The sequence below is a fragment of the Colius striatus genome, chromosome 24 (genome assembly GCF_028858725.1).
Source record: "Colius striatus isolate bColStr4 chromosome 24, bColStr4.1.hap1, whole genome shotgun sequence".
Classification (NCBI taxonomy): Eukaryota; Metazoa; Chordata; class Aves; order Coliiformes; family Coliidae; genus Colius; species Colius striatus.
Genome location: NC_084782.1, coordinates 4426971 through 4453181, shown reverse-complemented (window position 1 = coordinate 4453181; position 26211 = coordinate 4426971). Strand labels below are relative to the sequence as shown.

The window sequence follows — 26211 nt, the reverse complement described above, 5'->3', positions numbered from 1 at the left end:
AGCGGAGGCGGCGGTCAGAGCCGGGTCTGTGCCTCGGGGATGTAGATCTCGATGCTGTCCGCGCTCTCGGTGGCCGAGCTCTGCCGGAAGGACGCGGCTCGTTTGGCTGCCAGGAGCCTCTTGCGGGCCTCCTGCCGCTGCCGGTCCACCGAGTCCAGGGAACGCTCCTTCACCGGGTGCACCTTGGAGCGCGGCGGCTTCTTTGGTATCGGGGGAGGCACCTTCTTCTCCTCCTGCACACACAAGAAAGGCTTCAGGGTGGGCATGGGGCTGGGGTCTCTGGGGAATGGGTATCTCCATCCAGGGCAGGGCTAGCAAGGTGCTGAGGGGATGGAATGTGCGTGTGAGTGAGGAGGAAAGGCTGCGGGACCTGGGGCTGTTCAGCCTGGGGAAGAGAAGCCTGAGCTCAGGGGCACCTCAGCAACACTGACAAATGGTGACACTTGTGGGGGACACTTTTTTTTGGTCATGCCCAGTGACAGGACAAGGGGTAATGGGCATCAGCTGGAACACAAAAAACACTTAAACACAAGGAGAAGCTCCTTTGGTGCTGAGGGGAGGGAGCCCTGGCCCAGGCTGCCCAGGGAGGATGTGGAGGCTCCTTCTCAGGAGGTTTCCAAACCCACCTGGAAATGTTCCCGTGCCACCTGAGCCAGGGGAACCTGCTGTAGCAGGGGCTGGATGAGCTCTGCAGGGCCCTTCCAGCCCCCACCATGCTGTGATTGTGATCCCACTGGGCTCAGCACAGCCAGTTGCCATGTGGCATTTGCACCTTCTGCCACAGCTGGCAAAGCCAAAGCCACAGGGACACAGCCTCATGCCCCTGCTGCACCACACCAAGTCACAAAGCAGGGCCCCATGTCGTTCCATCCATCTGCACAGGCATGAAGGTGCCTATGGCACCCTGCCCCTGCCGAGACCCTGCCTGGCCCTTCACAGGCAGCACTGCCCAGAGACACCCAGCGAGCCATCTGCAGGGGAACAGCCTCTTCCACAACCTCCTTTTTTCCCCAGTGCTGCTTTTCAAGTGTTTGCTGAAAGTGGTCACTGGCAACAGCCTGGCAGCAGTGGTTTGGGTACAGACGTACTTGGAGAGGAAGAGGGAGGCAGAGGTGATGAGTGCCCTCACCTTGGGCTCCACAATCTTCCACCCATTGTCCTTGAGCTGCTGGAGCTCCCCAAACTTCATGCTGACATCCTCAATGGAGAGCTGCAGGAGGTCCCAGAAGCCGGCCAGGTCTTGGAAGGTAGGCACAGGGAACGCGTTGGGATCCTGCAGGGGACAGGGGGACAGAGGGACAGTCATCCACATCTGCCCATGGGACATCCTCTCTGCTGGCCACGTGGCCATCCCACCCCCACGCTGCTGGGGATGCTTCTCTGTCCAGGCATTTACAAAGCCCCTTCTGCACTAGCTAAGGGAATGAGACCCCCTACCCGCCATGGCTGACCCCGTGGCACCTCTGCCCAGCACTCACCATATTCTGCTGGCAGAGGCGGTAAAACTGCTGCACCTTCTGGGACATGAGGAGCTGGGCACTGCCCACGGCGCTCCGGATCTTCTCCAGGACTGGCAGGATGAGAGAGAGCAGACAGTCAGCACTGCCAGGGGCACACAGCATCCTCTCTGTGCAGTGGGACCTGCATCTCCTCAAGGCAGTTGAAACCCCAGGCAGCTCAGACACCCCCAACCCGTGTGGCATCTCCTCTCTCGTCCAGATCTCACTAATCTCAAAGGGTTTCCCAGTGGTTTCCCCCACCCAAACTCTTTAGCTTTGGCAGGAGAGAGGCTCCAAGGTGGGTGAAGGGCTACCAAGATGATGGAGTGGAGCATCTCCCTTCTGATAAAAAGCTGAGGGAGCTGGGGCTCTGCAGCTTGGAGGAGACTGAGGGGTGACTCATTCATGTTTACACGTGTCAGGAGGCTGGAGCCAGGCTGTGCTCAGGGATGGCCAATGACAGGACAAGGGGCAACGGGGACAAGCTGGAATGGAAGAGGTTCCAAAGAAACATAGGGAAGAATTTGTTCCCTGTTGAGGTGAGGGAGCACTGGCAGGGGCTGCCCAGATGGGCTGTGGAGTCTCCTTCTCTGGAGACATTCCAACCCAGCTGGATGAGCTCCTGTGTGCCCTGCTCTAGGTGCTGCTGCTCTGGCAGGGGGGTTGCACTGGATGAGCTTCCCAGGTCCCTTCCAGCCCTTGTGATTCTGTGACTCTGTGATACAGGAGCCCCAGTCCCTCCCACCAGCCCCAACTCACTCTCCTCTGGCAGATCATAGTCCTCAGCCTCCCTCTCCATCTGCTGGCACCAGCCTTCCATCTTCTCCACCTCCGCCTGCAGCAGTTTGATGAACCACTCCCCGTCACGGTGGCAGGGGGAAGCGCGGCCGGAGTCGGGGAGGCTTCGGGAGCCTCTTTCCATCCAAGTGTCCTGCCTGGGCACCTCCACCGTGTCGTACTGCAGCTGATAATCCTCCCGGTACGCCCACTGCCCCTGCGTGTGCACCGTCTTGTACACGGCGTACTGCCGCCCCGACTCGGGCTCCGAGGAGTGACGCTGGAAGGGCCGCCCGAACTGCAGGGCTTTGTCCTCGGTGGCCACAGCCAGCCCCGTGAAGCCCTCCAGCTCCAGGTCTGCCTGTACACCCGCTGTCACGCTGTTGGAGCGCTTGAAGCGCGCTCGCCTGCGGAGAGAGAGCGTGTGGGGACCCTCACAGCCGCCCAGGGCACTCCACGCTGGGTAAACACGGCGGGCAGGGATGAGGGCAAGGAGAGGGAAGCCCACAGGCAGGAGGGGGCTGGGGACACTGGTCTGGATCCAAGGAACAGCCCTGAGCAGCCACAGCCTGCTGGTCCCTCATCTCCTCTGATCCTAGCTCGTTTCCATGGCTACCGGTGCTGGACCGAGGATGGAGAGGAGCGTGCACCTGGGCTGCGTGGGCACACTGCTGGAGCTCCCTTCACGTGGGCTGCACAGGTCCCAGCCCACGGCACTCCCTCCCCAGCCAAACCGTCATATTTAGCTGCAGAAAAGCACAAACGTTTCATCTGCACCTGGGCTGGGCTCAAAGCCTCAGCAAGGAGACCTGAGCAGAGGGTAGGAGCAGGAGACTCTCCTCTCTGGACAGCAGCGAGGGCAAAGGGAAAGTCAGATCCTGCCCCAGGTCAGGGGCGGTCAGCCTGAAGACAGGGACAGTGCTGAGACACGCTCAGCTGGAGGAGAGGGAGAAGATGCTGTGGGGCAGCAGTGGTGTGTGGGGCTCAGGAAGCTGTGGGGGTCCCCAATCCCCAGGTGCAGCGAGCGTGGCAGGTCTCAGCCCAGCCCAGCCATGGGGTACCTTTTGTCCTCCTCCACCTGCACCCCGATGGAGTGGAACTCCCTCTGGCTCCGGCTCTCCGTATCCGAATCGGAGATGGCCTCAACCTGCCAAGGGGCAGAGGGAGAGCGCTGGAGGGCAGCCCTGAGATGCAGCACAGCAGCTCAGCATCGCCCACGGCAGCCGGGGGAAGGCTCAGAGCTGCCTCAGAGCCGGCGGGGAAGAGCGAAGCCCACCTGGACACCGATGGACGGCCGCCACTTGCGCTGCCGAGCCAAGCTCCTCAGCTCCTCCCGGCCGGGGATGGCCTTGATGATGAGTGTGGAGGGCTTGGGAGCGGCACGGGGCTGGACTGGAGGCAGGTCGAGGGCCATGGCCGTCACCTTGGAGCTCTCCAGGCTCTCAGCCGAGTTGCAGCGGGTCGTGGCGTCTTTGGACCAGGCAGGGCTGCGGGCAACCTCGCCGGGCAGGTAGCTCTCGTGGGTGGACTCGGTGCTGCTCTGCGTCGTGACGGAGATGAGGGGTTTGGCTTTGGTTCCTGGAGGGATGGGAGGTGGAGCTTTTCTGTAACTGAAGGCTGTTGTGGGAGAGGCGCAGGATGAAAAGGCACGTGAAAACACAGACACTTGCTCGTTTCCCCACCACAAACAGGGGCCCCGAGGGAACGGTGCCCACCTCCTCCCACAGCATGGGGCTCACAGCCCGGCAGGGTTTGCACTTCAGCTGGCCGAGATCCAGGCTGGAGCTCGGGGCGGGGGGGCTGTTTTGAATGGTTTATTCCCAGAAAGGGATCAGAAACCACCCCAGGTCCACCCTGGCCATGCCACTGCACCACCCAGCAAGGGGCAGAGATGGGGGCAGACTCAAAGGGTGCTGGGGGCAAAGAGCAGCCCCCTGACCGGGACTGAGCCACGAGCAGGATGGTTATCCCTTTGCTGGGGCTGAGCTGCAAGTGGGATGCTCATATCCTGTGCCCAGGGCAGAAGCAGGGGCAGCAGCCCCACAGGGTGTGCACCTCAGCTGGCTGACATCCAGGCTGGAGTTCAGAGGGGTTGTTTGGCCAGTTTATCCCCAGAAAGGAGCAAGAGGAGGGGTAGCAGCAGCCCTTGGCAGGTGCCCGGGTGAGCAGGCAGGGAGACGCGGGGGTCCCTCGCCCAACCAAGCCCCCACCACCCCCTGGGACTCACAAGTGCTGGGCTTCAGGATGCTGCTGGTGATGGGTGGCCCTGCTGGGGCCGACATGGAGAAGAGGGAGAGGCAGTCGTCGTCCTGGGAGCAGCCGGCCTGGATGGCCCGCAGGTAGCTGTGGCTCCGCATGCGGAAGCAGCCGGGCAGGTCCAAAGCCTCCACGGCCTGCGACTCCACCTCGCCGAAAACCGACTCGCAGACGGCCTCGAACTGGTGGTTGAGCTCGTCGTTGATCTGGGGGGAGCGGTGGGGTGAGGCTGGGGCCAGCGAGTCAAGGCTCAGGGGGTGTCCAGGGGGGAACATCCACCACCCAACCTGCCCCACACAAGCTACGATTCGGGACCCTACCTGGCCGGTGGTGAAGGAGCGCCCGTAGCCCTGTCCCCGCGGGAGCATTCGCGGTGGCGTGCAGCAGCTGGGACAGTTACAGATATATGAATCAGAATAGTGCCTACTGGCAAACCTAATGAGAGACAGTGGGAACAGAAGGGATGGCACCAGCAGCAAATCATCCGAGCACAGCACTCGGAAACGCGGCCGCAGCGATGCTCCCGACGGCCACGGCTGCTGCCTCCGCCCCTAACTGCCCCAAAATCTGCCGTGGGAAAGGCTGTGGCACCCGGGGCTGCTCAGCCTGGGGAAGAGGAGACTGAGGGGGGAGTCTAATATAAAGTATCTAAATGGTGGGTGTTAGGAGGTTGGGGCATCCCTTTTTTCTAGCAACAGGACAAGGGGTGATGGGATGAAGCTGGAACACAAAAGGTTCCATTTAAACATAAGGAAAAAACTGTTTCAGTGTGAAGTGAGGGAGCCCTGGCTGCCCAGGGAGGGTGTGGAGGATCCTTCCTTGGAGGGCTTCAAGACCCATCTGGACACGTTCCTGTGCAACCTGATCTAGGGGGACCTGGTTCTGCAGAGGGGTTGGACCAGATGATCTCTAAAGGTCCCTTCCAACCCTCACCATTCTGTGATTCTATGAAAGATGCCATCCTGGGGGTACAGAGCCATCCCTCAGTGGTGTGAGGACACCCAAGGGCTACGTGCCTGCTTCAGGCAGCCGGGCTGGGGATAAGGAGCCAGTCTGTCACCCACCAGGTCTGGGGCACATCCCAGTCACCTCCTTCAGAACGTGCCTCTTACCCCACTTCTGCTCAGGGCTGCAGCAGCAGGTCCCACCCCACAGCCCAGCACAGCCACATCCCCTCCAGCCCCACCACCAGCAGCCGCGGCACCAGGCAAGGGCTCGGTGCCGCCGTGTCAGGGGGCACGGCTGTGAGCTGCTCATCCCCCCGGGGAGCCCCAGCCCACGGCCCCACGCTGAGGTGGGGCCAGGAGGTGACAGCCCTTACTTGGTCCTGGCCTGGTCGGCGCTGGAGGAGCGGCGGTAGCTGTCTCGCCGCGCGGCCGCCCGGGGCAGCACTTTGGCGCTGGCGTCCGAGTCGGCGCTGTCCTCGTCGCCCATGGCCTTGATGTAGCTGCCGCTGCGCATCCGTCGGCACGGGATCTCCCCGTCCTTGCCCACCGCCGGGTACCCGCTCCACTCGTCCTGCGGCACCTGGAGCAGAGGCTGAGCGTGGGAGGAGGCGGTGGCCGCGGTCGGGATGCAGAGCTACGACCGCGCCTGCCACGTGGCACACGCCAACCTCAGCCTGGCGTGAGCCCCGAACGCGGCGTGTATGCACAGCCCAAGGCTACAGCATGTGCTGGCACAGCTCCCCTGCCCTCCCCCACCTCACCCCAGAGCTGCAGGAGAACCGATCATCTCCTGAACATCCAGAACTGAACCCTCCTCACAGCTTCCCCGCTCCCACCTCGCAGCCTCCCCGGCAGGCGCGGCGCGGCCAAATCCCACCCATGCCGGCACAGCCACCCGGCTGACATAGCAGCCACGGGCCCTGCTGACGCCAGCACCACGGGGTCCTCACCGGGCTGTGGCGGGGGGAAGGTTGTCCCCAGGCCCCACGGGGAGGGCAGTGGGGCTGGCACCCTGCCCTGATGCCCCCACTGCTGGCAGAGAGGGGCCCCGGCCAGCGCAGCGTTGCTGCTCCCTGTCTCCTTCCCCCGGGAAAGGGAAAGAAGAGTTAATTAGTTTTTAATTGGGAGAGGGGGGATGACCTAGAAGGGAGCCTGGTGACGAGGCAGGCGGTGGCACCCAGCCAGGCACCAGCGGGATAAAAGCTGCAGGGAGGGAGCGGGCAGGGGACCGTCGGCAGCCCTGAGCCCATGGAGCCGACCCCAAATCCAGCGAGGACGGGGCAGGAGGCGGCAGACGGGGCTCCACACCGCTGGCGAGGGGACAGCAGGGACCGGCGTGGGACCCCGCGGGATGGGGTGCAGGCGCTGGGGACACGGAGCAGAGCTGGAGTATCCCCATGGCGCCCTGTGCTGCTGGGACGGAGGGTCCCAGCCTCACCTCATCCCACAGCATCGCTGGGGCAGCAGCCCCCCGCCCTGCCCAGCCCCTCACCTGCAGGTACTGGTACGCTCGGTCTTTGGCCTTTGCTTCCTGAAGCATCAAGGTCTTGTCGGTGCCGCCGGCGCTGGGGTAGGCTTCGCGGGCCTGGCTGACGGTCATGGTGTGCCAGGCGCTCCTCTTGAGCGTCTGACCGTCCAGAGACATGGACATGCTGGCACAGGCCAAGCATTTTCCTTCCCCGCCGCCCTTTAGACTCTTCAAGGTCAAGTCTCTGAAGGCACTTTCGGGAGCGTCCACGCAGTACTGGGTGCCCTGGTCGGCGGCGTGTCGGCCCGACACCATGTAGCTGCTGTCGCTGTCCAGGTTGTCGTCGGAGCTCCACCAGCCCATCACCTTGGAGCGGTGCCGGGAGTCCACTTTGCGCTCCTTGCTCTTGCTGCGCTTGCCGTGGCGGGACTGGTGGTGGTGATGGTGGTGGTGGTGATGGTGGTGGTGGTGGTAGCCGTCCCCGCGGCCGTCCATCTTGGCGCCGTTGTAGTCCCGCTTAGCCGGCGCCTCCAGGGAGTGGGACTTGGCGAAGAGCTTCTGGACGGAGTGCACGAGGTGGCGGATGCGGCTGGGGCTCTCGCTGCGGGGCTCGGCGCCGCCGGCCCGCGGGTACTGCAGCGTGTGGAAGCCGTCGTGGTGCAGAGGCAGCTGCTTCTCGAACTGGTCCAGCAGCGTCGGGGGCAGGCGGTTGATCTTGCTGGCGGGGTGGGTGGTCGCCATGCATTCGTCGCAGGAGTCGTAGGGCTGCTGCGCGTGGTGCATCCTCGGGAAGGTGCTGCTGGCGCTACCCGAGGGCGGCTCGCTCAAGGGACCGCCCGGGCACTCGCTGGCAGCGCCGGGGCTCCGGGACGGGCAGAAGGGATGCTCCAGGGAACACGGCTCGCCGGGGCTGAGGACGTACGGCGGCGGCCGCCCCTCGGGGCCGTGCTGGATGTAGTCGGCGGGATGCTCGCAGTCCTCTGGGATGCAGCGGCAGCGGTGGCCGGAGGAGGGCTGTGCCTGGCTACGCTCCCCATGGTAGCCCTTCATGGTGTCAGCATCCTCCCCGGAGCCACGGCATCCTGCAGGGTTGTCCCTGCGGGCTCATCTGCGGGGAAAAGGGACAGGCACAGCGTCACGCTCCCCTCCACACCCCACCGCCGCCAAAACTGTCCCATGGGAACTAACCAGAAGGGATGGGAAGCTCCCAGGGCCGGATCCGGCCCCAGCTGAACCCCTAAAAGCCATCTCTCCATGGGGCAAAGTGGGGCATGGGGCTGGGACCAGGGTCATCCCCAGCTTGGCTGCTCGGAGGGGGAAGCGGGAAGGAGAAGGTGCTGCCGGCAGCGATGTAGGCAGCGCGGGGCCCGCAGACAGCGAGGGAGGACACGCTGCCATCCTCAGAAACCTGTTTCCTTCCCCGACACCAAATATTATGAAGTGTTTCTCCATTAGGAAAACGGTTCTGGCTGAGTTTTGCAGCCGCTGCGATTCACAGAGCCCTTAATGAGCTGCCGCGGGGCGGGGGGAGGGTGGGCACCGAGCTCTGATGTCTCCATCCAGCCCATCCTCCCTCTCTGGCACCCAACTGTGGGTGGAGACCCACAAGTAGCCACCTCCTCGGCCCCCACAGGCCCTGCCAGCCCCTATAGATGGAGTGTTGGGGAGCAGAGGTGTGGGGCTGAGTGTGGGGCATCCCCACATAGGCACAGGGAGATGAATGGCGTTGAAGCCGCCGGGACGCCGGAGCTGCCGGCACCCACGGAGGTTTGTCTTCTTTACAGTCCCTCAAAGACTTTGGTGTGATTGTAAATGAGGAAATCACTTATTCTCCAGTGTAGCTCGGCTAATTAACAGGCATCATTAATGCTCTCGTTATCACATTTGGGCAGGGGGTGCCGTGGGCAGCCCGCAGGGAAAGGCGACAGGGATTTGGCCCGTGGGCTCCGTTAGACACATGGGGATTGGAAACGAGGGAGACTGGGGAAGGAGAGCCCATGAGCCCTGAGGAGCCTCCAGAGGGGAGAGGGGCTGGATGCCTGGGGGCTGTGGGGGCAGGGGGTGATGGGCACAGGGGTGACGGGACTGTGGCAGTGCCCAGGGAATGCATCTGCCCTAATAAACCTCGGCCGTCACCTTCCTGCCCGGCTCCAAGACTGAATGGCTCGGCCCTGCACCTCTGCCCCCACCATCACCATCACGCTTCTGCTCTAACGAGGCTCCCTAATTGCTGCATCTTAACTGAAGGAGGATGCTGCAGAAAGAAATGCTTCCCCCTTCTCAGGAGAGCTGCTACAGAGCAGGCAGGGCAGCGTGGGAGGGGGCTGCCTGCCCTGCCTGGGGGGTCGAGCTGGCAGAGGGCAGCAGGACAGACAGACAGCCTGCCAGCCCCAGCCCTGCCGCTGCAGGCTGTGCTATCATCTCCTGCTTGAGGAGGGAAGCTCTCAGCTGATCCAAATATTGCTGCTGCGACGGGAAGAAGGAGTGGAAATAGCTGAGCAGCCCGTGAGCAGGAGCCCAGCAGGCTTCTGTGCTCGGCAGGTGCAGGGAGGAAGCAAAGCCGGGCCCCGGCGAGGCAGCGCCGCAGCTCTCCCGCAGCTGCGAGGACGGGGACACGCCACGGTCAGGGCTGCAACAACCCCGCCAGTGCCAGCTCACCAAAGCCACACAGGCGTCTGTGCCCCAGCCAGGACCAGCAGGTCACCTCACTCTGGGCGATGGGGAAGGGATCTGGAGCGATTCTGTGGGTCTCGGCACAGCCAGAGCAGCCCGGGGTCTGTGTCCCAGTGCGGGTGGCCACATGCAGAGGGCAGAAGCCCACTCCTCTCCCTGGCCCGAGGCAGGAGGTTGTCCTGTGGGGCATGGCTGGAGCACAGCTCGTGGCAGACAGCCATGGCTGAGAGCTGGAGCTGTGTCTCTCTGAAGGCTGCTCATTCTGTGCAGCCCTTGGGGAGGAGGGTATTTGTGCCACCAAAACACAGACTCAGAAAAGGGAGGGGAAAAAACCCCCCAGCCTGGCTGAATTTTGTGCCATTTAACACCAGGGTAATTACCACCAGTGGGAACCTACCGCCCACACAATTATGTGCTAGGATAAACTGGAAGAGCATAATTACCATTACAAATAACTCACTTCTTGCCTTTATTGCATCCAAAGCCTGGAGAAACTCCCACCAGTGATTCCCCTGCCGCCACCTTCCCCATGACATCTGCTCACACCCTGTCTCTCCCCACTGCAAGGGTCAGCAGAGCCAGGAGAGGGGCCCAGAGCCCTCACAGAGCTGCTGGCCACACCAAAACTCAGCCTCCTGCTTCATTTCCCATAGGGGCACTTGGCAGAGGCAGCTGTGCTTCCCAACAGCAGCTCAGTGAGATCTCTGCCTTGGAGGCAGCACCATGCCAAAGCCCAGGGCTGTGGGAACCCAGAGCCTCAACCCAGGACCCTGTGAGACCCAAAGTCCAGCTTTCCTCCAGCTCTGGGACCACTGGTGTGGAGGTGATGGGACAGCAAAAGCCCACCTCCATGTCTGGGTCCAGCAAACCACCCCTGGGCAGGGCAAGGCTGGGTTTTCCAACATTTCCAGGTCAGACCCTAAGAGATGGAGTTGATGGCCCTGTGTCTAGGGAGTCCTGGCCTCCTGCTCTTCCCAAGCAGCCCCCACCATGGGCAACACGTAGCAGGGGCTCAGCAAAGCCCAGCAGCAGCACTTACCACCCGGCGCTCAGGGGGATGCTGTCCTCATGGCCCCGGCTGGCAGCAGCTCCTCCACGCTGGGTCTCCCGGGGGCAACAGGCTCTGGGGGGGAAAGACACAAAAGGGATGAAGCCCAGAAAGGAAGAGCAGAAGCATTTCTCCCCAAAACCAGCCTGACCCAGCTCCCTGTGTGTTTTCTCAGTGGCTCAGCCTTCCCTCCTCCCCTGAGGCCGTCCCGCAGGCAGCTCTGCCCGCACCAGTACCCACAGGGTCAGCTCCACACAGCCACAGCCACGTGTTTTGCCCAGTTTAGCCCCAAAACCATCCCCATCCCTGACCTCTTACGCAATCCCCTGCCAGCAGGTGCCAGAGCCAGCCCAGCAGCCACCTCACCACCAACTTTGATTCACTCAGGATCCAGCCATATGCTCCACAAAGCCTCCTCCCTCCATCCCAGCTTTCCAGGGCAAGCAAAGGGTTCCTTCCTTTTTCTTTTTCCCCCTCCAGCCACCAGCCCAGCAGAGGCACAAGCTCAGCCCGTTCTGCTTTGCAAATTAGCACAAGCTTTTGGCAGCGTGGGTCCTGCTGGGGATCTTTACGGCCAGGGATGAAAGCAGGAGAGAACAAACACGCAGCGTGAGCCGTGCACAAGCTGGAGCTGGGGAAAGGGGGAAAAAAAACCCCCACATAAAGTGGTCTTCTCACTTAGGAGCTGAGCAAATTTGATCTATGGTCATCAGAAGAAAATAAATATGGACTAACACCAGGTCGTTTCCACCACGCTTTTAATCTTATTGACTTTTTTCCTCAGCTCTGTGGTGAGGGAGGATTGTAGAAAGCAAACATTTTATTTTATTGCTAATTGCTGTGTTATTTTATTAGGGCTGTATTAGTAACATTTACTCAGCTTGGAATAGCAGAAAAAAAAACCATGAGGGGCTTAGTAAGAGATCACCTAATTTAGAACAGGATTCTGCACCGAGTCATTATTTCCTTCAAAGTTGAATTAGCTGAAAGCAGCTCGCTGCTGGTTCATTAGTTGTGTGAGGAAGGGATGAGGGTGTCATTAGGGAAAGGTTGGTTACCCTGGGAAGGGTTGGGAAGGGAAAAGGAGAAGGGAAAGAGGAAAGGGGGGGAAGGAAGGGGAAAGGGAAAGGGAAAGGGAAAGGGAAAGGGAAAGGGAAAGGGAAAGGGAAAGGGAAAGGGAAAGGGAAAGGAAAGGAAAGGAAAGGAAAGGAAAGGAAAGGAAAGGAAAGGAAAGGAAAGGAAAGGAAAGGAAAGGAAAGGAAAGGAAAGGAAAGGAAAGGAAAGGAAAGGAGAAAGTGAGTGAGTAGGTTTCCAAGCTTGCAGCAAAGGTGGTCAATGCAATTGGGAAATCAAAGCCAGTTAGTGCTAAGGAAAGCAAAGCGAGGGGGCTGCAGGAACCAGCCCAGCACTGCCTGGAAACAAGGGGTGAGGTGAGATCTGTTCAAAAGTCATGAAGGACAAACACCAGCTGAAGAAATGCAAATGTGAGCAGAGCAAGAGGTGTTTACTGAGGCCACAGCAAGGGGCTGTCAGTATCGTGCTGCTCATCACCCTGACAGAGCCAGGCTGAGGTGGGGAGGTCCTGGCACTCCAATGCCAGAGGGGCATCTCCCTGGCACATCCATCCTTGCCGAATGCGGGCACCAAACCCAGGGTGCCCCAGGGCTCAAGCCCAGCACAAGGCAGGGGACAGGCCATTCGACTGAAGGGGCAGGTTATTAAGCACATGATTAATTTTGGCACCGGCCCCAGCTGCCTGACAGCTCGTTCTCCAGGGCTGGGGAGAGCGAGCGCGAGAGGTGCTGCCTCTGCTGATGCAGCGGTTGGTGGGATGAAAAATCCTGCAATGCAGCACTGCTTCTTAATGAGCCATTTGTCTTTGAGTCTTCTTGACTCATTACCATGCCAGGAGAGGAATGGGAGTTGCCCCAAGTCCCCATCTGAGCAATTACTCCTGGAGCACAGCGAGGAAATACGGCTCCGCCGCGCCCCAGCTGCCAGGGATCCCGGCACAGCCGCCGGGACTCCCGCTGCAACACGGGTACCGCCGGCCCTGCTGCTGCGGGAGAGGCTGGGGCAGGACCCTCTGCCCTGCACATCACACGCAGACCAGCGCTGCCCACCTCCCCAGGGACAAATGCCCCGGGGTGACAGCCACACTCCTGTGCCGGGGGGTGTGAGGGAGGCAGAGCATCCCCGAGCTGCCGGGGCAAAGCTGGCAGAGCCTGGAGCTCTGTCCCTCCAGGGCCCAAACCTGGATCTTGGAGGCAGAGGCACTTCTTCAGAAGCCCTGTACAGGGAGGGAGCAGCCAGGGACAGCAGACAGAGCCTGCAACGAAGCTGGGTGAGAAGGAAAGAGGTGGCACAGGGAACGAACCACACCAGCATCACCCAGGGGGCACAGGCAGAGGAAGGGCTGGCAGAGGTGAGCTGCCCCAAGGTACAGGCACCTCCAGCCCCCTCAACGATGCTCATCCTGCCCACAGCAACCAGGACGTGGCACATGGGAACCCAACTGCCTGAGGTGGGACCCCATGGACAGAGCAGCAGCTGAATCAGGACCCTGGAGGGGATCCCCAAGCCAGGCCGGGCCCTCAAGACCCGGCCTATGCCAGCTGGGACAGGGTTCATGGGTGCTGCACTGCATCCATCACTGGTTATGCCCACAGACAGCTTCACTCCCACAGATGCACCTGACATCTGCCTGCACTGCCCAGGGCTGGCAGCAGCTGGCACAACTCCCCCAGTGCCCCTCCAGTGCTGAGTGGAAAGGGGGGATGTGCAGGTGACCCCAGGGAGTCTGGCACGAGACCAATGTGCCCCACATTCACCTGCAGCAAAGGGAAATGTGCAGGGACATTCCCCTGTGCCACAGTCATTCCAGAGGCTCTGCCCCACATCCCCACCAGGCACCTTCCTCCAGTGCCCAGCAGAGCTCCAGGTGGGTGATGGGCTCTGGGCACCTCCCAGGAGTCAGACCTGACCTCTCCAGGCATCTGGGCTGGATGAACCCCATTTCTCCACCCCACTTCCCCCTCCTGCTCCATCAGCAGGATGGGCTGTGCTGCCTGGGCTTAAAAAGCCACTTATCTCCCCAGCCACACGCTGTAATGACTTAAGCCAGGGATCACTCCAAAGCTGCTTTGGTGAGCTCAGGGTGGCACCACACTGGCATCGAGCATGGCAGCAGTGATGATCTCTGCCCATCCCTTGCCCATCCCCATGGGCAGGTTGGCTCTCACCTTCCACAAGTGTTTCTCCATGCCCAGCTTTGCCCAGCACACAGCACCCTCTGCTCTGACCTCCAACTGCCACCCCAGTTCTGATCCCAGACAGGATGCCCATGGCCTTCTTGGCCACCTGGGCATGCTGCTGGCTCATGTTCAGCTGCTCTCAGTTAACACCCCCAGGAAGCAGAGCCCTTGGTCCCTGTGCTGAGAGGGATGATTTAGGCCACTGTGCTCCATTCCCTGGCTCCATCCCACTCCCGGGGTCCCTTGGGGCCATGGCTGGGATGGGCACAGTGAGCCCGGGGCACGGTGCAGCCCAGCTCACCAGCCACTTTAATGGATGGGCTTAATTTGCAAAGCTGATGAAAACCTAAATATTTAAATACATAATTCTGCACAATGCTCTTAGCACAGGCCCAGAGGGGCAGAGCAGGGAGGGCTACACAGCTGGCAAGTGGAGGGCTCGGTGGGGATGGGAGAACCCTGTCAACCACCTGGGCACTAGCATCCCCAGCCAGCACAGTGTGGGGATGGCACATACCCTCACCCCCACAGCAGGCAGCACACATGGAGTGGGTGCCACAGCATGCTTTGCCATGGGCACCAAGGTCCTGCTTCACCACCAGCCTCCAAAGCATCCCACTGGGGGAAAGAGGAGTGTGGTCCAAAGCCGGGGGAGCTGTGAAGAGCGACGGGACGGGCCCCCATGGAGATTACACCACTGATATTCCTGCTACAAGAGCTTAGAGATAAAAGAGATTTACAGGATTTACCAGCAATACAAATTGAATATTTAATTTTAGCTGCAGGGGAGGAGCGGGGGCTCAGCCCTGGGGGTGTGTGGAGGTGTGCAGGGGGTGGGCACAGGGGCCTCCCACCTCCCTGGGAGGCATCTCCAGCTCTCAGGGCAAAAAACAATGCCAGGGCTGTCACTGGGGGCCGGGGGAACCAAGTACCCTCTGCCCATCCTGCCCCTAATCCCACCAGCCACTTCTCAGCTGCCAACTGCGTGGCACAGGCTCTGTCATCACATGGGAGCTCCCGTGGGATTGTCCCTGGATGAAGCATCAGCACCAGGGATGCTCCAGGAGGGCTTTGGCCCCCACATGCTGCCCACAAGCCAGCTCGGAGCCAACATTTGGCTGTTGCCTGCTTCATCATGCTCCCCCCCTGCCCCAACGAGAATATCCCTGGATAAGGCTGTTTGCTCTCCAGAGCAAGGGCACCGCCAGGGAACGGAGCTGGTGGCAGCAGAAAGGGACAAGAGAGCTGAGCACCCTCCAGGATGGGGTGAAGAAACCCCAAAGGGGTCCTGGCCACCCCCTGCACGGTCAGAGGACATGGAGCCAGAACCCGTCCTGGCAGCCACAGGGAGGGGGCTGCTGGCTGGCCCAGAGCCCCAGCACAGGCGTCCTCCCAGTGCCGGCAAGCCCGGTGCCCACCCTGGCTCACCACGCCACAGGCTGGCACGCAGCGCCGGCACGGGTGCTGCCGCGGGGCGGGCTGGGGGAGGACAGTGGAAGATGAATGAGGGAGTCGGGAGGCTAATGGCATTGTCTGGAAAGTAGGTCGTGTGCTGAGCAAAAAGATATTTATATCAAAGCTCGTTCCCCCGCAGAAGCTCCCGAGCCAGGCACAGGCAGCACCACGAGCCCATGGCCACGACACCCCACAGCACCCCACAACGCCCTCAGGACCCTCTGCCTGGCCCCACACCCGGCTCTGCCATCCTGGGTACCCACAGCCCACCAGCCCCAGGGCAACAGCCCCAGTGGCATCGCTCGTGGGCTGGCAATGCCAGAGATGAAGCTGCCCTGCTGGAGCAGGAGCCGTGGTGGCTCTTTGCCTTTGTTGGCCTGGCACTGGATGGCTCTGGGTTATTTTTAATGTAGCCTTTGCTGAAATGTAATAACTCCCCCAGACACTCCCCTGAGGGGCACAGCCAGCCCTGGTGCCAGCCCTGGCCACGCTCCTCACTGCCTACACCACCCTCGTCCTGAGCTTCAGACAGGTCTCAGCCTTGTTGCAAACCTCAGCCACCTCCTTTCCTGCTGGGGGGAGACCCATGCTCCAGGTCCCCTCCCTCACACCTCTGACCTTCCCCGAAAAGCCAAGAAATTGTCCCAATGAGTCCCAATATCTGCAAAGAGGTTTTGCCTCTTCTGGCCCTGCTGCCCCAATGGCTGCAGACACGACCCAGCCAGTAACCACACAGACATGCAGCCCCACTCTCCTGTCCCCATCCCTGTCCTGAGCCCAGGCAGCCTTGGATCTTGGAGCAGGATCGTTTCCCATAATAGCTGTGCCGGCTGAATTTACAGCCTCGCTCCGAGTTATTAATAATAATAGCCTCTCTCTTAAGTAGGGCTTTTCATCTGCCTCAGAGCCCTTCCAGAGGACGTCTGCAGCATTATCACCATTTTATTCTCATTTCAGTGGGCAGGAGACTGAGATGGAGAAGGGATGGGGGTGCCTGCTGCCAGGCAGCCAAGCCAGGGCGTGCAGTGTATGATCCCACAGGGACCCCGACCGTGAAACCCCCGGGGGGAGTCTGAAGCTGCTCTTGCTGACCATGCTCCAGTGATTTACACCAGCTCTGAGCCCAGGTGGATAAATCCACTTCAGGCAGCAATAAACCAGTGTCACCACATCAGTAATCCACCGTGCAGTGAAAAAAATGAGGGGCGAGGGGCTACGGGCACCGCTCACACGCTTGTGCCAATAAATCCCGCTCCCGTGTCAACGGCGGCGCAGGGAGGTCTCCACGCTGCAAACCCCTGGCAGGAGGGGTGGCTGCACCCACGGGGCACGGCAGCAAGGAAGACCCAGGCACAAGGCACCGACCTGGGACCGGCAGCGGCCACGTGTGAGCGGGGACATCCCCGAGCCGCCCCCGGCGCGTCCCCAAGCTCCCGCTCGCCCCGGGGCAGCCCCGACAAAAGGCTCCCGCCGCGTCTCGCCGCATCTATTCCCCTGTCAAAGCGCTTTGATCCCAAGTTATTTTGTGTGTGTGTGTGTGTTTACTAGCAACAAGGTATTGTAAATACGTCTTTGCCGATAATTATAGAGTCTGGGCGCACACCTTAATCTCCATAACATATCAGATGCTACAATTTGCCTTATTTAATGAGACTGGAGGCAGATAAAGCCGCTGAGGTAAGCTGTAAACTTGGGGTAGAGGAAAGGGGGAGGAGGGAAATGATTGCAAACGTGCTAAAACTGCCTTCGTCTTCCTCCTCCTCCTCCTGCCGCGTGCCCATCACGGGAGCGTGTGCCCAACCCCGCAGCCCCCTGTCCAGCTCCCAGGGTGGGCACGGGCTGTGCCACAGCGGCTTCACGCAGGGATGGGCATTTAGGGCAAACGGAGCCTTTTAGACAATTTACCTCATTAAAACTGAAAGCAGCACCGAGGCCTCAGCGAGCTGCCCGCGGGGCTGCTGCCGGCGGCGGGGGGGCGCACGTTCTGCACCCCGTGGCACACGGTGCCGGGGAGGGCAGGCTGGGGCACAGCCGGGTATGTGTGCCCATGTGCGCGCCCCACGCTGGCAGAACGCAAAGAGGTGCGAGGACAAGGTCCCGAGGGGGTGAGGGGGCACAGCTGCGCTGCCCAGGGAGCGTGTGCTGCCCGGATTAAGGTGTATCCCACGGTACCCCCACGCTGTGCAGGGAGACACGCGTGTCCATGTGTGTCCAGCCCTGCCTGACACCACCGGCCGTGACAAGGACAAGCTGGGGCTGGGGGGGAACTGTGCCAGAGGGGGCCTGGCCCAGGGGGAGCTGCTCGCCCGATGGCACCCGCTGTGCAGGGTCTCCCTTGGCATGGGGGGCTGCGCGGGGCCGGGGGTCCCCCTCCCGCAGTGATGGAGGGGGGGCCCTGCCTGAGAAGCAGGAGGCTCCTCCCGGTACCGAGCACCACCGTTTCCACAGCAACCTTAAAGGCTCACAGCTGCCGCCTCACTGGCGAATCCGCGATGGGAGCGGCCCCGGGGAACGCCGAGCCCCGGCCTCCTGCCCATCACCGCGGCATCGCACCACGGCAGCTTCTTCCCCCAACTCATTTTCGCCGGCTGGCATTTGGGCTCAGCTGCAGCCCCCCCGCCCTCCCCCCCACACACTGAAACCCCCAAAAGATGCAAACCCCTTGTGCCAAGCAGGACGGGCACCCCCAAACCACCCTTGCTCCTGCCTGGACGGGTGTAAGGGGCTGGTGGTGACCTACAAACGTCAGGCTGATGGGTTAATTAATTTCCCTCTTCCTCAGGCCGTTATCAGATGGAATAAGACGTCACCTGAGACTGTTAATTGGGCTAATTATCCCAGTTTCAGATTTTACATAATTAATTACTGTTGTCTCCATCCTTACTTCCACAGTTTTCTAAAAATGTCAGGTGGTTGCTGGCTCCCAAAACCCACGAGATGGGGCAGAGGGGCTGCACACCAAGCCCTGGACACACCGGGGACAGTGTGGTCCACACCAGCACCACAGAGAGAACCCACCTGGTTCCCATACCCAAGCTGGCAGAGAGGGCAAAAGAAGGAAAACAGAGAGAGGAGGAGAAATTAAAGAGGAGGTGAAAGATATGGGGCCAGGAGAAGCCCTCCTGGTCCCCTCCTCTATCCCTCCACTGACACAGTGGTGCCTCAGCTTCAGGCTGAGCTCCCCACACCAGACAGGGCCACAGTAAGCCCCCAGCAGCGCCCAGCTCTCCCCAGGTACATAACTCCTCGAGGTCAGACTCCCCAAAGGGGAAACCTCAGCCCAGTGTGTTGAACAAAAGTGATTTCCCCGTGGAGTTTCCCAGCTGTTGGGCACAGAGACACACACCATTCCCACAGGACACTGGGCAGGAATGTGGGCATGTGGCCCTCCAAAGGGTCACGGTGGCCAAAGCAATACCTGGTGTCCACGGGCTCTGCTCAAGGATCACCCACCACCCCATCTGGGGCATGAGCAGAGAGGTGGGTGCCTGCCTGGGTGGCACATGCAAGGCAGAGGGACAAGCAGAGCCAGCTTAGCCCCTGGCTTCATCTTCTCAAGGAACACCATGCTTTCTCACAGCCTCATCCCCCTCTATTAATAGCCTTCACTAGCCTCCTCGGGAGCCATTTGCATATTTGATTGCAACTCCGGGGCGGGGCAGGGCCCTTCAATCAGCCGCTCCCGCAGCCTCATTTGCATGGTTTGACATTTTGTTCTGGGAGTGCTGACACCAGCACCGTGATCAGGGGCACAGAGGTGGGCACAGTGTCCCCAGCCAGTGCTGCTGCCTCAGCCACGTCGCATCGGCCACCCTGCACCTACCTGTGTGCCCTGAGCAGAGCTGGCAGCAGCTCTCCAGCCTGACCCAAACGGGCATGATGGAGCCTTGGTGGTCCATGTGCCCTGCTCTTCCCTACCCTGCTCTCCAACCCGACTCACCATGCCGTGTCTGATCAGTGGTGCTGGCAGCGAGCGTGCCGTGCCCAGCCTGGGGTGGTGGCTATGGCAGTGGGGTGCCACACATCAAAGGTCGAGGGCAGGCCGGGATGTCCACTGGGAATAGGGCGGGGGGGCCGAGCCCCAGCGTGCCCACCAGCACCTACGGGGGTCTGCATGCCGGGAGACCAGTACCGCGGACAGCGCCCGCCACAGTGGCCACAGCCACGGCCACAGCCACCACCACAGCCACCACCACAGCCACGGCCACCACAGCCACCACCACAGCCACCATGGCCACAGTCACGGCCACCACGGCCACGGCCACCGCAGCCACTGCCGCCACAGCCACGGCCACCACAGCCACGGCCACCACAGCCACGGCCACCACCGCCACAGCCGCTCCACGCACCGCAGACAGCCGGCCCTTGGTCCCACCACCAGCCCCTCTCGTTGCCCCAGGCCAGGGACGCGCCAGGCGGCAGCAGGAGGAGCCAGGTGGCTCCAGGGCCCTGGGCAGACAGGGCTGGGAGCTGTGTCCCGGGATGCCCTTGGCTCCCTCTGGCTCTTGGCATCACTTGGTAGGAAAAAACAACCCAAGGGTGAGGCGTGGGATCGTGTCTGAGGATGACAGGGATCAGGAGAGGGCTCTGCTACTTCCCTCCCTCCTGCCTCAGTTTCCCCTCCAAGAAAACACATCAGAGGATACAGGTGGGTCTCATGCAGAGGCAAGGTGGGGAGGGAAAGCCATGGAGAGGTACAGAGGGACCTGACTGCTCCCGTGACTATGCCAAGGAGTGAACCAAAGACAGGCAGGGCTCAAAGCACAGATGCTGATGCTGGCTGCACTGCTCCCTGGCAGCGAGGGTGACTGGCAGACCTGCAGACCCGGGGCTCCCCAGCTCCTGCCATGGGCCAACACACAGACACTGTACAGGGGACCCTGTCCCTCACACACATGGAGGAGCAGCCCTGTCCCACTTCCACTCTGCCGGGACACTCTCGACCCAGCCACCCTGGGACTGTGCTCCCTGCTCTGCTCTCCGCGACCCAACGGGCAGACAAATCAACACCCACGCCATGGGGGCTTGGGCAAGGCCGGCACATCCCCACAGCTCTGAGCACGGAGCGATGCCTCCCCCGCACACAGCCCGCCCCCTCCTCGCCCCCGCAGCCGGCCCCAGGGCTGCACAGCTCAGGGACAGCCGGCACAGCACGGCCCCGCGCAGAGCTCGGCCTGGAGCAACGGGATCTCACCTCCCTCCTCCTGGTCTGCACGGAGACCACCGTTTGTCCCCTGGGCTGAGTGTACCGCGTCCCCAAGGGTGAGCTCAGCTCAGGCACAGCCCAATCTGCCACCTGCAGCGTGCACAGCCCCAGCACATGCAGCCCCCGGCCCTTGTGTGCACAGCCCCCGGCCCCCAGCCCCAGTACAACCCCCCCTCAGTGTGCACAGCCCCCGGCCGCAGCAGACACAGCCCCCAGCACCGCACAGGGCTGCGGGGAGAGGGAGGAGAGACCTCTGGGAGCTCCCCATCCCGGCCGGCCGAGCTTCAGGGCTGTGCCGAGGCTTGTCTGGGCGACGGCTCGCCGGGAGCAATAAGCTGCACGCCGAGACGAGGAGGCGACTACCGGGGAGGAGGATTCGGCGAGGAACGGGTTAGGAGCGGCTCCAGGGGGATGGGGGCTGGCTGGGGGGGCTCGGCTGCAGCTGGGCACAAAGCGGGGCTCCGCTGCGAGAGAGGCTCTGCGAAGCACGGACCGCCCTGCGCGGAGCCCAGGCCCGCTCCCCTCCCGCCCCGCAGCCCCCCACCGCCGCACTCACCCTCCCGCTGCCGCTAAGCCGCGAAGTTGCCGGTGAGGGCTGGGCAGGAGCCGGAGGACGGAAGCGGCGCGGTGCCTGGATTCGCTCTCTTCCTGCCAAATCCCTGCGGGCTGCCCATGCTGCGGTCAGGCCGCGCAAACCAGCGCCCGCCGGCTCGTCCGGAGGCGTCCCCGAGGCGGGGGGTGGGGGGAAGGTCACGACCACCCACGGGCAGCGTGTTGCGGTGGCCACGCACGCGGAGCGATGGGCAGGCGCTGGCGGAGCCGGCGCTGGGGACACACCCACCCACGCGCGCTCCGCGGCGCGCTCCGTCCGCCCCCGCGCAGCCACGCACCCCCGCGAGCCCGCTGCCCACGCTCCGCACCGCACGCACCGCCCCGCTGCACCGCACCGCAGCGCCGCGCCGCCCCGCACGCCCGGCCGGACGCACGGGGCCGCTCCGCACCGCTGCATCCCTGTGCACCGGATGGCTCCCGCATCCCCCAGCACCCCACCGTGCTCCCGCTGCTCGCAGCACCCTCCCCTCCTCACCCCCTTCCCCCCCCCCGCGCTTCTCTGCATCCCCCGCAGCCGCCACACACATCGCTGCCGACTCTGAATCCCCAACTCCCCCCACGCAGAGGTGGCTCAGGAGGACCTGGAGCAGCCGTGTGTCGTGATGTGAAACGCTGAGACCACCCCTCAGTTCATTGCAGCGATGGCACCAACCTGGGGGGCGTCAACCAGCCCCAACCCGCCGTCTGGGGACACCGACCTGGCCTGCTGCCCCACCACAGCAGGGACAACCACATCCAAGCCACTCAGTAACGAGTTCACCATCCCCAAATTGAGGGGCCCGGTGCCCCCAGTCCTGCCACAGCCCCTCCAGCCCATTGGGGAGGTGGGGGGTGCCCAGGGCAGGACACACAGGCCAGGGATGGAACACCAGCAGGTCTCCTGTCAGGTGTCACGCTGGGATCTGGTGCCTTCAGCTTTCACAGTCCTCTCTCTCCGAAGCAGCACCCCCAGACGCCCACGGACAGGCTGTTCTGCTCTGCTCTGCTCTGCCCACCAAAAACTTCAGCTAATTGCCAGCCCAAACGGCTCCAGACCCCGCTGGGGGAGAGGGGCCAGGCGGGCAGCGAGGCTCCTGCCAGCGCCTGCCGCCCAGAGCTGGCGGTTTAAGGCCAAACAGACCCTCGGTGAAACACCGAGCGCTGGCAGCCACGCCACAAACATCTGCTCTTCCAACAGCATCGTGATTCACAGGCTATTAATTGAGGCTTGGCAGCGCTGGGGAGTGTTTGCATCCCCTGGCTTCGCTCAGAGCCACAACTCGCTGCCGACGAGGCCCCGGTGCTGGGGAAGGAGCCAAAGCCAGAGATGCACCGGCCGCAGCAGAGCGGTGCCAGGACAGGCACGTGGGGTATGGTGCCCAGCTCCCAGACCTGCTGCCCAGCCCAGCGGGAGCATGGCACAAGGAGCCTCAGGAACACGGCAGCAGCGATGCTCTGAGCCTGCCAGGAGCAGCCCCAGCGCCCGCCAGACCCGGGTTGGTTGTGGTGGGGGTGGCCACCGGCTTTGGCTGCACGTGGCTGGGTCTGTGGGTGCTGGTGATGCTCTTGCAAGTGCCCAGGTCCACACAGCTCTGGGTCTTGTAGGATCTCCCACTCGCTCCCCAGGGCACTGGCATCATCTGCCACCGTGGCTTTGAGGGGAGCCTCAGAGCAGCATCCTGCTCAGGCAGCACCAGACAAAGGCTGTGAGAAACCTCCTCAAACAACAGCCAAGAGAAATCTGAATTCAGCAGCTGATTAGAAACCATGTCATGGCTCCTTCCTGCTCCAGCATTTGGGGAGGGTGGGGGGGGAGTGTGTGGAAAAATCTAATTAGGATTGAGGGCAGGTTGTAGAGGCTCTGCCATGGGAGCCGCAGGAGCCCAGCTGCTCGTGGGAGGGGGACAGCAGCCACCTGCCTCACCCCCGGCCCCACAGAAAGTACAAATTAATTCTCTTTAATCTGACGGGCACTTGCTCTGCTGCCACGTGCCACCACCACGGCTGGCAGAGAGCAGCCGGCCTCTCCACGGCTTGGCTTGCATGCCCACAGCAGGAGTGCCCCTCGCAGCCCCCGCAGCTGATGCTGTACGGCCCTGGGGACATATGCTGGGGGTACAGGGAGCAGAAGGGGCTTGATCCTGCCCTGCTTGGGTGAGGTGAGCATAGGGTGCTGAGCTCAGAGCCTGGCCCCCTGTGCTGCTGCTCATAGGGACACCAGGCACCACAGGGCTATTGAGATGGCCACAAGCCCGAGGCCACTTGGGCAGCGCAGCCACGAGGCCACGCTGAGGGGCACTGTGCAGGGTGGGCAGCTCTGCACATCCCCAGCCCTTTGCCTTCTGCTGGCACCCGCCATGCCACCTGCACCACAGGGGTGTCCTCCCTGCTATGAGGGAGGTGTGGGCTGCCACCTCCATCCACCCCATCACCAGGATGTCCCTCGGGCCACATCCCTCCCCGGCTGCCTCACGTCTCACTGCTATTCTTAGCTCCGCGGCGCTGCGCTCTCCCAGCAATGGCACCGTATATTACTATCACTGCTGGCTGCCAACGTCTTGGAGCAGGCAGCCAGCATCGTGATGGGGCTTCCACACCCCTGGTGACCTGTCATTCGGTGCCTTGCTGGGCTCTGGTCCTCAACAGGCTATTTCAGGAAACCTAATTTGATGGGCAGAAGGAGCTGAAGCCACACGTTCAGCTCCCGAAGCTGCATCCAGGCTCCCTGCTCCACCGCTCACGGCCCGATTTTAGCCTTGTCTGTGATGGCAATAAGGGCCAAGAGTCACCTTTGGCTCCAGATCCAAATTTCTGACTGGGTGGGATCCAGGGTTTCGGATCAGCTCGATGGAGAGACAGGAGCATCTGCAAAACCTGGAGCTGGAGCCCCAGCAGCACCAGCAGGGCAGGAGACCCCAGCGTGGGGCCCAATTCTGCCCTCGCAGGTGGGCAGGCCCGTGGGGGCTCACACAGCAGCACAGCCACCAGCCTCAGGGCTCCTGCACGGGCTGTGTGTCCCTCAGGTCCCAGCACAGCCCTGGCCTCCGAGCTAGGGATGGGGAGGCTGGAGTAAAGCCTCCCCCAGGGACCCATAGCCTGGGCTCCCCACCACTGTCTGCTCCTCCCTGATGCCTTGCCAGGCTGCTGGGGGCCAGGTCTCACAGGAGGGCTGGGAGGGCACCAGGCTCAAGCCTTGGCACTCAGGAGGGAGATTTGGTCACTGAGGGCTCAGCACCAACTCTCCCACACCAGATGGAGATGCCACAGTTGTGTCACTCCCTTCCCCACAGCAGGGATGCCCAGAGCTGGTTCTGGTGCCCAGGCTCGCTGGGCTAACAGTGCCCAAGGCAGCCCCGAAATGGGCTCAGGTCTGTGCCACCCCACACTGATACTCTCACCACCCCCACAGCCAAGAGGTGCCCCTCCAGCTCGGATGCTCCATGGTCACTTTGATGGCTATTTTTTCCCCTCCCAGCTCTGCTGTTGCTTGAATAATGCTTTCAAAGGGCCGACACGTCTCCTTCCAGCCTCCCAAGCGTGTCTGTGCCCATTGCCTGGTGGCCACCCCCCCAGCAGACAGGCTCTTGGAGGGCCGGGAGCTGTGGGTGCGTGTGGGGGGATGGTGGGGGCGAGGAACCGAGACAGAAGTGAAATGCCATCATCCATTTCCTACAGCAGAACGTGTGCTGCTGGCTGGATCCTGCCCCGGTTTACACCAGAGGAGGCTGCCTGCTCCCAGTCTGGACTCCCCCGAGGGCAGCTGGCACCCAGCAGCCCCGAGATGGGACGTGGGGAGAAGGCAGGGAGAAGGCTGGCAGCACGGCCCTGTGCTCCGCGAGCGAGAGAGCGGAGAAGACGTGCCGGGCTGGATGTCACGGGACGAGAGACCAGCGGTCCCAGCGCCAACTTGCTCTGCAGGTTTGGCACAGGGTGGAGGGACCGGACCGGCTCCCCCAAACACCCCAACCGTCCGGGACAAGGAAAGCGACGGGCAGACAGACACCCAGGCCTCGAGAAGCTGCGGTGTGTGCCTGGGGGGCTGGGTGGCACCGCGGAGCCTGGATGTGCCGTCAGAGTCGCAGCTCGGCTCCGGCTCTGCAGCAGCTCCCCGCCGGCAGCCCCGGCCCCGCACCGGCCCCGCACCGGCCCCGCACCGGCCGGGACACGGCTCCCGCAGCCCGCGCCAACCCGTCCCCCGCTGCCGGCACCGCAGGCTGGCCGGAGGGGACACCACCGCGCTGGGGAGGGGTCCTGGGCCTGCCCAACCCCGGCCCGAGCCCTCCGCAGCGCTGGAGCATCAGGATGACCCCGGGGAGAGGCTGGGGCGGGGGGGCGAGTCCTTCAGCCCCTTCCCCAGAGCCCCAGGCAGCGGGCGGGGGGATGGATGCTCCCAGCCTCTCTCCCGCACCGCCGGGAGCCGGGGAGATGCCCCCACAGCCATCTTGCCACCGGCTCCCCCCAGCACCCGCTGGGCCGCGACGGATGGATCCCCGGGCCGACACGTCCCGCGCCCCTCGGGGCCTGTCCCGCACGGCCCCGGCGCCCCGTCGGGCAGAGCCCCCATCCCCGGGTACCGCCGCTCCCCCGGGACCGAGCCCCCTGCCCGCCCGGCGACACGTCCCGCGGCGGCTCCCGAGGCACCGGCCCCCCCGTCCCCACCCGCCGCTCTTACCCCGCTCCCTCCGTCTACATCCTCCGTCCGCTGCCGGGCGGTTCCCCGACGGCCCTGCCCGGCTGCTCCCGGCCCGGCGGGTACCGGAGCGGCTCGGCTGTGCTCGGCTGGTCCCGGCACGGCCCGGGCCGGCGCCCCGCGGGCGGCAGCATGCGAGTGGCGGCGGCCCCGCAGTGCAGCGCGGCTGGGCGCGGATCGGCGCGGAGCGGTGCGGAGCGGTGCGGAGCGGTGCGGAGCGGGGCCGCCGCGGCGCAGCCAAGACACGGCGGTGGATTTTCCCCGGGAGTCAGAACGGGCGGCGGCGGCAGCGCAAGATGGCTCCGGTGCGGCTCTGCCGCCGCCTCCCGGCACCCGGGACCCCCGTG

General features: G+C 62.9%; 1 protein-coding gene across 1 annotated transcript; it reads right to left on the bottom strand.

Annotated features, from left to right (window-relative positions):
- Nucleotides 1-25946, bottom strand: DLGAP3 (DLG associated protein 3). The gene is made up of 12 exons (XM_062014367.1): nucleotides 25847-25946; nucleotides 10660-10743; nucleotides 6972-8055; nucleotides 5854-6059; nucleotides 4853-4967; nucleotides 4504-4738; nucleotides 3553-3893; nucleotides 3338-3423; nucleotides 2259-2683; nucleotides 1479-1570; nucleotides 1130-1273; nucleotides 1-233 (listed from the first exon to the last, which is right to left on the bottom strand). The coding sequence occupies exons 3-12, from the start codon at nucleotides 7995-7997 to the stop codon at nucleotides 15-17; spliced, it is 2889 nt and encodes a 962-aa protein (XP_061870351.1). The 5' UTR covers nucleotides 7998-8055; nucleotides 10660-10743; nucleotides 25847-25946; the 3' UTR covers nucleotides 1-14.
- Between the last annotated feature and the right edge of the window lie 265 nt (nucleotides 25947-26211).

What these genes read in the sequence shown, in the direction of transcription:
- DLGAP3 (XM_062014367.1), bottom strand. Translation starts at nt 7,997, where the DNA reads ATGAAGGGCTACCATGGGGAGCGTAGCCAGGCACAGCCCTCCTCCGGC. An exon ending in GGCCGTCCATCGGTGTCCAG is followed by an intron (nt 3,424 to 3,552) that starts GTGGGCTTCGCT and finishes GCCCCTTGGCAG; the next exon opens with GTTGAGGCCATCTCCGATTC. An exon ending in CTATGATCTGCCAGAGGAGA is followed by an intron (nt 1,571 to 2,258) that starts GTGAGTTGGGGC and finishes TCATCCTGCCAG; the next exon opens with TCCTGGAGAAGATCCGGAGC.